Source organism: Hippopotamus amphibius, chromosome 4 (genome assembly GCF_030028045.1).
Source record: "Hippopotamus amphibius kiboko isolate mHipAmp2 chromosome 4, mHipAmp2.hap2, whole genome shotgun sequence".
NCBI classification, from domain to species: Eukaryota; Metazoa; Chordata; class Mammalia; order Artiodactyla; family Hippopotamidae; genus Hippopotamus; species Hippopotamus amphibius.
This window is the reverse complement of record NC_080189.1, coordinates 1,695,216-1,710,956: the sequence shown is the minus strand read 5'-3', so window position 1 is coordinate 1,710,956 and position 15,741 is coordinate 1,695,216. Positions and strand designations below refer to the sequence as shown.

The 15,741-nt window shown below is 38.0% G+C and overlaps 1 protein-coding gene across 9 annotated transcripts in view; it reads right to left on the bottom strand.

Moving 5' to 3' along the window:
• Window positions 1-15,741, bottom strand: part of LMBR1 (limb development membrane protein 1) — a 136,447-nt gene that overhangs the window by 10,041 nt on the left and 110,665 nt on the right. For all 9 annotated transcript variants that reach the window (XM_057730818.1, XM_057730819.1, XM_057730817.1 and 6 more), the window contains 2 exons: window positions 15,646-15,736; window positions 14,324-14,390 (listed from right to left, as the gene is read on the bottom strand). In XM_057730818.1, coding sequence (XP_057586801.1) covers window positions 14,324-14,390; window positions 15,646-15,736 — 158 coding nt within the window. The remainder of the gene's footprint in view (window positions 1-14,323; window positions 14,391-15,645; window positions 15,737-15,741) is intronic.

Genomic DNA, 15,741 nt, shown 5'->3' with positions numbered 1-15,741 from the left:
ACTTTTGGTGGGTAATGGAAGTTGATGTTGTTAAGGGAAAGACTTTAAATCTGACCAGCTTTACTCTCCAAAGAGACTTTCATTATATTACATCAATTAGAAATATGTTTGTTGACTTCAGAGTCCAGCTAAGACTAAGTAAAGGAGACCAGATTTTTCCCTCACACCTGAATCAATCAAAAAACTGGACAAAATATACAAAACCATGGTATTCAAGACCCTGGACATCTAGCAATGAAGGTCAATGATGCTAAGAGATGAGAAACAAGTATATCTGCCATAGCTCCTGCCTAAAGAGGGCTTCCTAACTGCAGAGTGGAAAGGAACAGGGACAGAGTCCAGCCATCTCATCAAGTTAAAGAGGTGCAGTGGAGCTTGGGACAGCATGGTGGCTAGAGAGCTGCAAAGGGTGGGAACCTGGGAGGTGTGCGCAGGACCTCTTAGGTATTCAGCTGGGAACTGACCAATACACTGCTTGTGGGAGAACCCCCCCAGAAATGACACAGCTGATAGAATGACTAGCAGGAACATTAGAACAATTATAGCTATATTCCTTATACTTCAGAAGCTAGAGAAAAGATTGAACTTGTTAAGTAGAGACATAAAAGATATAAAACACACCCAAATTGACCTTCTACAGAGAAAAATTACAATGTAAGGTATGGAAAATACACTAGATGCGATTAATGACAGATTAGACACTGCAAAAGGAAAGATTAATAGACTTGAAGACATTATCAACAAAAACTATTCAAAATGACACACAGAAAGGAAAACAAAATAAAACAAAAAAAAAAAATGAACAAGCATCAGTGACTAAAAAAGAAAATGATTATGTCAATAGATGCAGCAAAAGCATTTAACGAAATCCAACATCCATTCCTAATAAAAACTCGAGCTAAGCAGGAAAAGAAGGGAACTTCTTCAGCCTGGTAAACGGCATCTACCAAAACAAAGAAACAAACAAAAACTACAGCTAATAACAGTTAAGGGTAAAAACCAGAATGCTTTCACACTATGACAAGGAACAAGTCAAGAACACCTGCCCTCCCCACTTCTCTTCAACAGTGTACTCGAGGCTCTAGGTAATGCAATAGACAAGAAAAATAAATAAAAGCATCCATATTGGAAAGGAAGAAGTAAAACTGTCTTTGTTCAAGACATCATAAACATCAAAGTAGAAAATTCAATGAAATCTATAAAATAGATTTAATAGAATTACTAGAACTAATAAATGAATTTAGCAAAGTTGCAAAATAAAAGATCAATATACAAAAATCAACTGTATCTCTATATAACAGAACTATTGGAAACTGAATTTTTAAAAAAATACCATTCACAAAAGCATCAAATGTGTAAGACCTGAACAAAAAGCTACAAACACTGCTGAGACAAATTAAAGAACTGAATAAGTACAGAGTGTTCAGGGACTGAAAGACTCAATATGGTGAAGATGTTAATCCTCTCCAATTTGCTCTACAGATTAAACACAATCCAAATCAAAATCCTAACAGACATTTATGTAAAAAATGACAAGCTATTTTTAAAAGTCATATAGGAATGCAAAGGCCTTAGAGTAACTAAAACCACTCTGAAAAAAAAAGAACAAAGCTGAAGGACTTACAGTACCTGATTTCAAGTCTCATGATCAACCCATAGTAATCCAGATGGTGTAGTAATGATGTAAAGACAAAGACATTGACGGAACAAAATAGATTTCAGAAATAGACCTCACCACATATATGGACAACTGATTTCCAACAAAGTTTCAAAGGCAATTCAATGGAAAAAAATAGACTTGTCAAGCAGTGGTTCTGGAATAATTGGTTGCCAAATGCCAAGAAATAAACTTTAATTCATACCTCATACTGTATATAGAAATTAACTCAAAACAGGTCATAGATCTAAGTATAAAACTTCTAGAAGAAAACATAGGAGATAATCTTTGCAATCTTGGGTTAGAGAAAGATTTAGTAGATATGACATCAAAAGCACAATCCATAAAAGAAAATTTGGTAAGTTTGATTTCATCAAATTAAGAATGTCTGTATTTTGAAAGATATTGGTAAAACAATAAGAAGACAAGTCACTGGGGCTTCCCTGGTGGCACAGTGGTTAAGAATCCGCCTGCCAATGCAGGGGACATGGGTTCGAGCCCTGGTCTGGGAAGATCCCACATGCCGTGGAGCAACTAAGCCCGTGAGCCACAACTACTGAGCCTGCGCTCTAGAGCCCATGAGCCACGGCTGCTGAGCCCGCGTGCCACAACTACTGAAGCCTGCGTGCCTAGAGCCCATGCTCTGCACAAGTGAAGCCACCGCAATGAGAAATCCATGCACTGCAATGAAGAGCAGCCTCTGCTCTCCACAACTAGAGAAAGCCCGTGCGTAGCAACAAAGACCCAACACAGCCAAAAATAAATAAATAAATAAATAATAAAAGAAATCTTAAAAAAGAAAAAAAGTCACTAAATGGGGGAAATATCTGCAAATCACCTATCTTGATAAGGAACCTTCATCCAGAATATGTAAACAGCACCCAAAACTCAAGAATAAGAAAACAATCCCAATTTTTAAAATGAGCCAAAGATCTGAATAACTATTTCACTCAAGAAAATATACAGATGGCAAATGAGCACATTAGTCGCCTGGGAAATTCAAGTTAAATCCACAAAAAGATACCACTACACACCTATTAGAAGGGCTAACATTAAATGGACTGACTATACCAAGTACTGGTGCAGATGTAGAGGAACCAGAGTCCTCACACACTTGTGATGGGGCTATAAATGGTATAAGCACTTTGGAACAGTTTGGCCATTCCTTTAAAAATGAAGTGTACGCCCAGGCATTCCATTTCTAGTTACTACCCAAGAGAAGTGAACGCCTGAGTCCACACAGAGACTTGCATGTGAATGTCCATGGTAGCTTTATGTCTAGCAGCCAAAAGCTGTCTCAAATGTCTTTCGATGGGTGAATGGAAAAACAAACTGTGGTACATACACTGGAATACTACTCAACAATAAACATAAAATGAACTATTGACACACACAACAACATGAATGAATCTGAAATATACTGAGTGAAAGAAACCAAAAAGTAGTACACAGTATATGATTTCATTTATAAAAATTCTAGGAAATGTGAACTAATTTACAGTTATAAAAAGGCCAGGGGTTGCCTGGGGATGCCGGGTGGGGGTGGGAAGAGGTGTGAGGGAGGAACTGTATAGGGCCGAAAGGAGACATCTGACGGCGACAGGCTTGCTCACTATCTTGACTGCAGTAACACGTTCACAGTTACACACAGGAAGTCAAAACTTATCAAATTATACACTTTAAATATGTGCAGTTTATGATATGTTAATTATACCTCAATAAAGCTGTTCAAATGCATTCATCAGGCTTCAGACTATTTACCCCATATCATGCATGAATATATTAGCGTATGGCTGTGCCGACTAGATTCAACTAGAAAGTCTGTATTTCTGTATTTGCTATTGTGTATGAGTTAAATTTTTAAGTATTTTTGAGTTCCTATCATATGTCTAACCCTATACAGGAACTGTAAGAGTTACAAGTAAGTACGCATGACATTTATTCCCTTGATGGAATTTACTGTCTTCCTAAGATTTTCATGACATGAAATACTTCCAGCACAACTAAAAGGCTTTGTATGGTTAAGTAAAACGGAAAATTGAAAAAAACATGAATTCCCTCATTGCACACACATGTCCTAAATGCTGTGTGCAGACACTGGATACACTTGACCATTACTTTCCTTAAGGAGCTCACAATTTCATGGAGCGAAGAGAAAAGTGAGCAGTTAGAACCCAATGTGATAAGTGACACAGGAGATATACAGAGGACTGAGGAAAGTACTATGGGAGCACACAGGAGGGAGCTTACTGGGTTGGGGCGGGGGGGATTCAAGAAAAACTTTATCTGTGCAGTTAATGGCTCCTCCTTTACCAAGTGCATAGCACTAGGGAGACAAATAAGTCAGTCACAGCAATATTTAGGTCTCAGAACCCAAACTACAGCTACATAAGGAACAGCCATCTCTGAGAACAACCTGAAGACCAGCAGAACAGACTTTTCCATAACTTAAGGATGTAAAGAAAAGGCCACAACAAGACAGATGGGCAGAGACTGAGTCCAGTCAGAACCCCGCCACCCCCGCCCTCCCCCTCCCAGCGTGGCACCCCCCAGCGGGAGGGAGGGACATCACAGCGGCACAGGGGCCTCGTGAGCAGCCAGGGGTCCAGGCCCCATGCCAGGCGCCCCAGCCCAGGGCACCTACGCCAGGAAGAGGAACCCCCACAACGTCTGGCTTTGCGAACCAGCAGAGGCTGACATCCAGGAGAGCCAGAGGGCTGCTGCAACCAAGACTCCACGCACAAAGGGCGCAGTGCACGCACACGTGCTCCGAGTCCCCGCAGAGGCAGCAGCTTGAGAAGCACCTGAGTCACACAAGACAGAGACTCATGACTAATTTTACGGTGCGTGTGGAGAAGCAGAGATCTGGTGGAACTTTCTCCAGGGCCAGAAGTGCCGCTAGGTACCATCTTTCTTTTACTCTCCTTCCCCCTGGCTGGCCTGGTACTGGTGGGCACCATTTCTATCACTGTCCATTAACCCAGCTAATACCATGTGCTCCATCCTGGAATGCCCCTGTGGACCAGTCCTCCCAACCCACCCACCCCCTCCAAAGCAGCTCCTGCTTCAAGGGACACCAGTGTGCCCGCAGCAGTTGCAGCCAGCTGGCCTGGGGGCTGACCCTGCCCACCAGTGCACCCTCAGCAATCAAGGCCCGACCGCAGCAGGAAGGTGCCTGCATCCCACACGGGGTCCCACACTGGAGCACCTGGCTCTGGTGACATGGGGGGATGGGATTCACCATTTGGCCCCAAAAGACACCTTCTACATATGGCCATTCTTTCAAGACCAGGAGATGTAGCTGATATACCTAATACACAGAAACAAACATAAAAGGCAAAATGAGGAGACAAAGGAATACCTTCCAAATGAAAGAACAAGAGAAAACTCCAGAAAATGAACTAAATGAAATGGAGATGAGCGATTCACTGGATAAAGAGTTCAAATAAATAGACACAAAGATGCTCACCAAACTTGGAAAGGATGAACTCAGGGAGAATTTAAAAAAAGAAATAGAAAAAATATATACATATATAATAAAAATCAGAATTGAAGAATACAGTAACTGAAATGAAAAACACACTAGAGGGTCCACAGCAGGTGAGAGGGTGCAGAAGGACGGATCAGCAAGCTGCAGACTAGGTACCAGAAATCAGTCTGAAGAGCAAAAAGAAAAAAAGGACTTAAAAAAATGAGGATAGTTTAAGGGACCTCTGAGACAACATCAAGCATGCTAACATGTGCATTATAGGAGTCCCAGAAAAAGGAGAGAGAGAGAAAGGGACAGGAAATCTATTTGAAGAAACCAACCTGAAAACTTCCTCAACCTGAAAAAGAAACAGACATCCAGGTCCAGAGATCCCAAACAAGATGAACCCAAAGAGCTTCACACCAAGCCATATTATTATTAAAATGTCAAAATTAAAGAGAGAATCTTAAAAGCAGCAAGAGAGAAGCAACTAGTTACATACAAGGGAACCCCCACTGTTCAGGCGATTTTTCAGCAAGAACTTTACAGGCCAGAAGAGACTCGCATGATACACTGAAAGTACTGAAAGGAAAAAACTTACAACCAAGAATACTCTACCCAGCAAGATTATCATTCAGGAGAAATATCACTGAAGGAGAAATAATTTCCCATACAAGCAAAAGCTAAGAAAGTTAGTTCATCACCATTAAACTGGCTTAACAAGGGATTTCATTAAAGGGAAAAGATAAGACCATAATTAGAAACAAGAAAATTATGAAAGAAAAAATCTCACTGGTAAAGGCACACATACAGTAAAGGTAGTGGCTCAATGACTTATAAAGCTAGTACAAAGGTTAAAAGATAAAAGTACTAAAACATCATCTGTATCTAAAATAAAAAGTTAAGTGATACACAAAATAAAAAGATGTAAAATATGATGCCAAAAACACAAAAGTGTGATGGCAGGGAGGGTGGGAGGTAGTGCTTTTATAATGCACTCAAACTTCTGCAACCTTCAACTTAAAATGGACTGCTATATACATAGCAGGTTGTAATGCACAAATGTCACAGTGCCCACAAACATAACTCCTTTACATAAAAGACACGCAGAAACCAAAGAGAAGGGAATGCACACATAACACTAAATAAAGTCATCAAATCACAAAGGAAGAGAACAAGAGAAGAAAAGAACAAAGGAGAATTACCTAAAAAAACCAGAAAACAATTAACAAAATGGTAATACATACCTATCAATAATTATTTTAAATGTAAATGAACTAAATGCTCTAATCAAAAGACATATGGTAGCTGAATGAAAAAAAACAAGACCCATATATACGCTGCTTACTAGAGACTTACTTCAGATCTACAGGCGCACACGGACTGAAAGTAAAGAGATGGAAAAAGATATTCCCTGCAAACAGAAGTGAAAGGAAAGCTAGAGTAGCAAAACACTAATTTGAAAAGATACACGCACCCCAATGTTCACTGCAGCACTGTTTACAATAGGCAGGACATGGAAGAAATCTAAGTGTCCATCAAGGGCTGAGTAGATAAAGAACATGTAAGATATATAGATATCTATCTATATAGAGATATATGTAGATACTGTACACACACACACACACACAACGGAGTATTAGCCATAAAAACAAACCTGAAATGTTGCCATTTGCAACACAGGGATGTATCATGGTAAGTGAAATAAGTCAGAGAAAAACAAATACCATATGATCTCACCTACATGTAGAATCTAAATAACAAAAAACAAAAAACAGACTCACAGATACAGAGAACAAACAGGTGGTTGCTAAGGGGAGGGGAGTTGGGGGGTGGGTAAAACAGAAGGGATTAAGAGGTACAAACCTCCAGCTGTAAAACAAGCTACAGGGACATAACATACAGCACAGGGAACATGGCCAACACCGCTGTAATGACTGTGCAAGATGACAGACGGCCACTAGGCTTATCACGCGGATCAACTCGGAATGCATATAAATGTCACATCACTACGCTGTACACCTGAAACTAACATGTCAAGTATACTAAAATAGCAAACCAATAAATAAATAAAAATTTAAGAAAAAATTTAGCCCTTGGGATCAGTTAGATTACCATGTCAAGCAAACAGGGAAGAGAACAAATATTGGGTTGGCCAAAGAGTTGGTTCAGGTTTTTCTATACCATTTTACAGAAAAACCCGAACGCACTTTTTGGCCAACCCAATATTTACTATCGGTATCTACTGTGTAAAGATCTTTTCTTAAAAAAAAATTTATTGAGATGAAATGCACACAGCATAAAATTAACTATTTTAAAGTAAATAACAGCGCATTTACTGCATTCACAGTGTTGTGTAGCCACCATCTCTATCTAACTGCAAAACATTTCTGTCGCTCCCAAGTGAAAGCCCCTCCCCATCCGCAGCGTCTCCTCACCACCCCTCCCCCAGCCCCTGGCAACTATGAATCTACTCTCTATCTCTATGGTTTTTCCTCTGCTGGACACTTCATATAAGTCAAGTCATACACTATGTGACCTTTTGTGTCTGGCTTATTTCACTCAGCACAATGTCTTCTAGGTTCATCCACATAGTGGCGTGTGTCAGTGCTTCATTCCTTTTTCTTCTTTCTTTATTTTTTTTGTTTAAGTTTGGTAAAACAAGCATAACATAAAATTTACCATCTTAATCATTTTTAAGTATGCAGTTCAGAAGTGTTAAGTACATTCACACTGTTGTACAGCAAACCTCCAGAACTCTTTCATCTTGCAAAACTGAAACTCTATTCTCATTAAAGAACAATTCTCCATTTTCCTCTCCCCCAGGCACTGGCACCCACCACTCCACTTTCTTTTTCTATGACTCTAGGTACCTCATATAAGTGAAATCACACGGTATTTATCTTTTAGTGACTGACTGATTTCACTTAGGCATCACCCCATTTACAGCTGAATGACAGTCCCCTGTACGCATGGACCACAATTTGTTTATCCAGTCAGCCATCAACGGATGCTTGGGCTGTTTCTACATTTTGCTTATTACTGTAAGGGCCTTTTATTTATTTTTTTAATTTTTTAAAAAATATTTATTTATTTATTTGGCTGTGCTGCGCCTTAGTTGTGGCATGCGGGATCTTTGTTGCTGCATGAGAGATCTTTTAGTTGCAGCACACAGGCTCTTTAGTTGTAGCATGTGGGATCTAGTTCCCTGACCAGGGATTGAACCTGGGCCCCCTGCATTGGGAGAAAGGAGTCTTAACCACTAGATCACCAGGGAAGTCCCTGTAAGGGTCTTTTAAAATAATAAAACTAGCATATTTGGTCAAAAAAGCTTAGAACATGGAAATACAGACAGCGATGATGGAAGCAGGACACTTGGAATACCCTGGTTCACCTATTCTGAGAATACAATCCACACCCAATGACATCAGAAATATTTATTAACTTGGGGCTGTGAGAAATAAAAGGATGCACAGAATTTGACCTTGTCTTTTAAGAAATGTCAAGTGCCTTGAGAAAGCCAGTTCACGTGGGTGAGCACAGCACAAGGCTGAAACAAGAATCTGATCCACCCTCACATGTGATGGAGGATCTGACCTGGCCTGAGGGAATGGGAGGACCTGCACAGGTGGAGAAAGGCTGCGAGAGGACTGTGGAACAAGGCGAACCACTGTGGGCCTGGGGAGGGAAAAGTGCACTTGCAAATACCAAACCAACTTTAGTCGTGACTACATGCTACAAATTCATTCTGTCCTCATGTGAAGCAATTTAACCTAGCAGTCCAGGTGAAGAAACCTAAAGGGCTAATTTTAAAACAAGTGAAAGTGGGACTTCCCTGGCAGTCCAGTGGTTAAGACTCCGCACTTCCACTGCAGGGGGCATGGGTTCCATCTCTGGTCAGGAAACACAGCCAAAACATCAAAAACAAAACAAACAAGCAAACAGAAAAACAAGTGAAAGTTCAAGACCTCCAGTGGACAGTAACCATCTACATTCTTCCTGGAGAAAATCTCCAAGATGGAGACTCCAGAGTTGTCTCTCAATACTGCTCTCTTACTTGGAAAACTGAATACTTCCTTGGTTCTTTTGTTTTGGTTTCACTTCTTACTCTAGTCTCCTCAAAGAAAAGAACATCTGCTTAGAATCCACTTCATGAACATTCCCTCACAATGAAATATGAAAATAAAATCATATACTTAGCTCTCTGCTTTAATGCTAAACAAGTCTGATTCTTTTCACTTTTTTTTTATAAGGGAAATGGGAAGGCAGGGGTGAACATGAGAAATATTAACAAGATGAAAATGAGTAGTGCCATTACGTACTGGTACAAGAGAGTGGAGGCATCTAAAGGAACTCTCCAGCTTCTGGTTTGGCATACTGGATAGAAAGTGCCCCTAGGACCGAAGGGAAGTACAAGGGAGGAAGAGGAGAGAGGAGGAGGGAAGGAGAGAAGGAGGGAGAGAGGGAGGGAAACACACACACACACACACACACTGGTCACGCTATGGAAATGTCCAGTCTGAGATGGCCAGGGGACACCACGTGGAGTACAGAGCGAGAGTTACCTGCTCCTAGCTCAGGGCTGGGTGGTGGGTTAGAGGCGTGGATCTGGGGACGAGTGTGTGGGTGAAGCTGAGGGGCAGGAAACGAGGCAGGAGCAGCTGAGCAGCTAAAGAATGGCCGGAGAAGGGGAAGGAGAATGAAGCGAGTAGAGTGTGGGGAGTGGGGTTACAAACAGCAAGTGCCAAGTGCCACGGAGCAATGAAGATCAAAGCAAAATTTACAGGACTGGGCAAGCAAGAGGTCACTGGTGCCCCGAGCAGGAAAAGATGATCAAGCATTTTGGTTTGAAATTCACGTTCAGCTGACTGAATTCTGGTAGAAGAAATGAGTTCAAAACTTTTTCCTCTTTTAACTCCTACTGGGTGGCACACAGAAGTTAGGAGTCAACAGAGGAAACAAGAACGCCCATCAGAAACAAAGTAACACCCAGGTGAGAGGTGTAAATCTCCTACAGAGTGCACCACATGTGTGCGGCGCCGGCATGCGTGTACACACAGAAAAAGAGTTTACAAACTGCTCATCAAATTGGCTCCTGGAAACTCTGAAGAGAGGACTGGGATTAAAAGTGGTGGTCAAAAGGAACTTGAGCCTGATCTCTAATTTTTAATGTTCCTTATAAGGAGAATCTGTTCATGTATACACTTAATTAAAACAATTTAAAAGTAAAATTTCTTATAAATAAGGAGATACTCTCTTCATCAGTCTCAGAGCTGGCCACGTGTAGGTGCACTATTAGGTCTTCTCAGTCAGGTTGGGGTCCTGCTTCTTAGTACAAATTAGACCCTGACTGTAGTTTATGGCCTAGTTTTAATGGTAACACCTTAATTCTTAACATTTAAAAAATTACATCTTAAGGTTCCTTCCAACTAAATAATACTAACTGGAATTATTTTCATATGAAAAATATTTTATAACAAATTAAAACTTAAGAGATTTGAATGTATGTCAACAGATGACTAAGTCATTCAGAATGTGTGGCCAACACAACATTTCCTCAGGCAGGAAGGACACAAGGAGTGGACACTGCGAACGAGAGTGCTGCGGGAGTGAGCGTTAGTGACTCTCTGAATTCTTTCAGACATCTGACACAGGATACTTTTTCTTTATAATTAAAAATCTTAACTAGATATACAAATTTATTGTTCAGTTATACGAACATTAGTCATCAATCAGAAGTTACTCATACCACTCATTTGTTACTCTCTGCAATATAACAGAATATAATTAAGTCATATACAATTTTTTTTTGCTGAGAAATTTTCTATACAGGGTTTAGAATTGTTTTTATATCAAAGTCCTAAATAGGAATATATATTATGATTTATACTTCGATTTCACATTTGTCATGTCTAAACATCATTTATTTCTGATTTACACTGGAGAGGGAAAACTCAGGGTAAAGATGAGTAGTGTATTTACAAAACCCAAATAAAGACCTCTCCCGCAAAGGACCAGTTTTTAAACACGGTCCCTTCATCAAGGAACAAAAGAGAATAATCCACTTTATCTCCTGCAAGATGATTGACTATATGGGACCCAGATGAGAAATACATGGAAATACTAAAAATAGGTCCAAACTGATTTGAAAAGGTTAAGTGTTTTTTTGTTTTTAAAAGCATAAGTATATTAAAAAAAAAAGAAAGAAAAATCTGCGTTTGGAACTTGCATAACTTACAATTTACATAAAGAATTTCAGGATGAAAATATAACTTTAAAAATAATTTCAAATAGAAATTAGTAAAAAGTACTGCAAAGTCTACTGGTTGCATCTGAGAAAATTTGTCCTGTTAAGAGATTTCAAAAGAAGAATAACGTAAAAACTGTCAATCTCTCAGTTGTTTCTTGATTAAGCATAACAAAGAACATGTCAGCAATCTGGCAAAATCTATTCTCACAAAATTCACTGCTGCCTTTAAAATATTTTATTATAGAGAAGTCTGGGCATCTATAGATAATTTATTAGATGGATCCTGTTCTATTTTCACTTTGTCAACCATCTCCTCTAATCGCCTTGAAAGTCTGTCATACCAAAGAGCAAAATGATTACTAAAAACACGGACATCATACCCCCCAAAACACTGGAGTCTTCAAAACTGAACCCTAACAGGCAGCAAAACAGTGTTTTGGAAATCATATCCAGTGACATGGCATTACTTTTAAAAGGTCTTAAAGAGTTCGAATAAAAAATGTTAAGCACAGATTCTTTGTGTTTCCTGTGGACAACAAAACCACCATCTATATCAATTATATTTGGCTAAAAATACACGGCCAAAATGCTCCTCACAACCTAATTCTTTGCGGCAAGTGATATCCTTATAAAATCTTAGTGGTAATTTTTTAATTAGTACAAAATCCTCCATATTTAAATATAAGAAGCTATTTCAAAGGAATTCTGTAATAAATTTGTCATATCACACCAGGCTTTCAAGTCTAAAGCTACAGTTTATACCTATGAAGCAGCAATAGCAGTTGGCAAATTAAATTTTTTAAAAAACATTTTCATTTCTGAAGCAAAATTATCACCAATTATTTTACACAGGATTCAATATATTTCCAATTTACAATTAAAGTTATAATCATCACTAAAAATTACTAAAATAAGAAAAAGCTGTGCTTCTACAGGTAAATCATAATGTTTCTTGCTCCCTCATTTCTCATTTAACTGAGAGAGCTGGCTGCATTCACAGGAGCAAATGAGAGCGGCCTGAGGGTCAGGACTTCCTTGCGCGGGGCAATGAGAAAGAGTGGAAAATTTCACAGCTTGGAATCTGCTTGTTAAATACATCCTCTATTCTAGCCGTATAAGCTTTCCAGCTAGTAAATCAAAATCCCGTTACACACTAGGATAATATTCACGACAATTCTCTATATTTTATCTTCTTAAAATCAAAGACTCAATTCTAAAGGGTTAATAGAGGAATTACAAAGTAACTCTCTAGTTTGCATTTCCCATAATACTAAAATAAAGCTTTTTCTTTCAGTCTAGAAATTTGCTTTTTTAATACTGTGAAAAGCCTCTATGAATCTGTTTAACGTATTTATTTCTTTTCATCTATTCAGTGCCACTGGGCATAACATGTAATGCAGTGCGTGTTGATATTTTGCAAAGCACCACATGACTCACTGTACCCTAATGCACTCCATTAATCCTGTTTGGACAGCTGGGTCCAGGCATTTGTTAGCTGCATGTTAATTGTTCCATCTTTCTTTTTCTTCTTTTTATTTATCTCTATGGCAAACTACTCAGGAATTTAATTTGTTGATCTTCAAAAAGCACATTTTGCCATTAATTTGTTTTCTTTGTATTAAAACTGTACTCAGCATGTAATTTTCTTCCATAAAATCAGTATATATATTACTATTAACAATTAATCTTAAATAACAGAGCACAGTGAATTTCATAAGTGATAAAATGGTAGGTTGGCTATAATACCACAGAAATTATTTGTTGGACTGCCATAATACAAACGATTACAGTTAGCTACAAATCAAGTTACTAAAGTGCATATTTATGGCATTTGCAAGATTAGCACACCATAAGCAGATGTCAAAACAATAACAAGTCCTGTAACACGAACACAAAAGCAACAGGACCTCTAAATAAATGAGCTTTGTATTTGCCTGTGGGACAGCAGTCCCTTTTACATTTATACTTAGATTTCATTTTTCATTAAAACATGAAATTCTTTGTAAGAATTATGAAGATAACTATAAAGCTTGTGCTTTCTTGGCACAGCCCGCATCCCTGAGAGCTGTGAGTCTTGAATAAATAATGGAGGCAACATAAGAGCTAAAACAAAAGCAATTCGAAGTTACTTGCAATTTTTGTCATAAGCAAGTTGCTAAGGTTGAATAATGGAATTTTTCTCATCATTTGTGAACACTCAAGTCAAAATCTAAGTCTAGAAAGAAGAACAGAACTGCCTAGTGGAAATTTTTGTCTGAAATAATATTTAGCCAAGAACTGAGCATATAGTCTGTAACATTGCTTTATAAAAGATAAGAACACCAAATGAAGATTTATTCAACTATTTCAATGACAAAGAGGAAATATTTTCCTTTTAAAAGATGACCAAAATTCTCTGTAAATTGAAAAATTAAGAAAACTATATACTAAAGAGCTAAAGGATGTCCTTTAAATCAGCGTGTGCTCTCCTAGATCTCACTGCTTTCAAGTCTATTCCCTGGACATAAAGCAGCTTAAAATAAGTTTTACACTTTCTCAATTTTTTAAACCACATACTAAATTATACATTTTTAAAACAGTTCATATAGGAAAAAATTAGTTTAATATTTTCTAGACATTAAACATTCTTTTTTAAAATATCAGTTTCCTGACTAGAGGACTCAAAGGCTTAACTAGTCAATGAAAAAAATAAAGTCTATTGTTTGGAGAAGGAATATTTCTAAGTGTTTGAAAAACTAAATGGTCTTTACTTGATAAAAGGGCTTATTTGGTACAGCCGTGTATATAAATGAATTACAGAAGTAAAGGCATAAAATAATGTGTGAGGAAATAATATATTTCCAAAAAGTGATCTTTTTGAAAAAAGTTTAAAAACGAGGCGTTTAGGAAGAAGTCTGACATTTAAAAAGGTACAGACTTTAAATGAAAAGTTCTCATTTAAACTTACCCAGTGTTCTTGACATAACAGGCAGTGCGGAGCTCAAGACCAAGATTGACACACAATTCCCAATGATCTGTTATGAGAAATCAGAAAGAATCCTGGGCAGTTACACAATATATGAAGAAATAAAATCCATTCACATTCTGGCAAGTTACTGTACATTCTAGTGACCTACTGTACTTTGCTAACTTCTGAATGATATTATTCAATATAGAAAATAGAGAATAGAAACTTTTCTACAAACATTTAAAGTTCTGTGAGTTCTAGAAGATATTTACAGTACCTAACACAAAGTTACAGAACACTTAAACTACTTTACACCTCAGACAACTCATTTTACATTACTGATTGAGGTTGTCGATTTCAAAAAGATTTGCCTGGCAAGTAAAAAAGAATTAATACTTTTAATACTTCTGATTCTACTTTTAAAGCCAAGACTACTGCTCAAGACATATAATAGCTATTTCTAATATGCTTAACTATTATAAGGTTTAATACCAAAAAGCTAGAAATCCAAAACACCTAAGTTCTAGTAATTTTCAATGTATCCTATGCTTTATTCTTTCATATTAAATAAGAGATGGGGAAAATACTGATTAGTACTTATGATTATTTAAACTAGGTGCTAGGTATCTCAAGAAGTCATAGCATCTTAGACAGATAGATAGATAGGTAGGTAGGCAGATAGAGAGATAAAAATAACTTCTCCCCTTTAGAATAAGCTGAAAATATGAAATATATAATAAAAAGAAAAGAAGCCAGCAGCTCTTGCTTTTCTTCATTGTCAGCCTGTGGGAATATTTTACAAATGCAGTCACTATATAAGATAACAGCTTTTGTGATTCTGAAGCCAATGACATATTGTAGAAAGTCAAATTAGCCTCAGACTACAAAATATTTCTGAATAGAACTCTTCCGTCTTGCTTTAATTATTCAAATGTGAAATACTTTGTCTCTACTCCTTGTAGCAACTAAGTTCTTCAGATTTCAAACAAGCTCCCTGAAGTACAGTCAGCACAATCAAAGTTACTCATTAGCAATACGTTTTCTTTGTAGGAAAAAAAGAGTCCTTTCAGGAGCCGTCTATAGCTAGTTAACAAGCTCGCGGTTCTATACATTTACAAGTGAATGGATGCCATCCAAATTAAACAGAGCACATCCTTTTCCCACTCATTCAGCATTTTGAAAATCTTCCAGTGTGTGTTTACGCAACTTACAAACAAATACCTAGAACCGCAAATGAACCATTCAGGGCGATCACTAAATAAAACAGTCCGCTTGTCTTGGAAGGCAAAAGGGAGGCACAGTCACCTAAGGCTTTACCTTACCTTTGTCATAGTTGTGTCATCCTTCTTGGGAATAAAGTTTCCAAAAAATCGGAGGCTATAGAAACCGACAACAGAGGACACCATAAGATAGCTGTG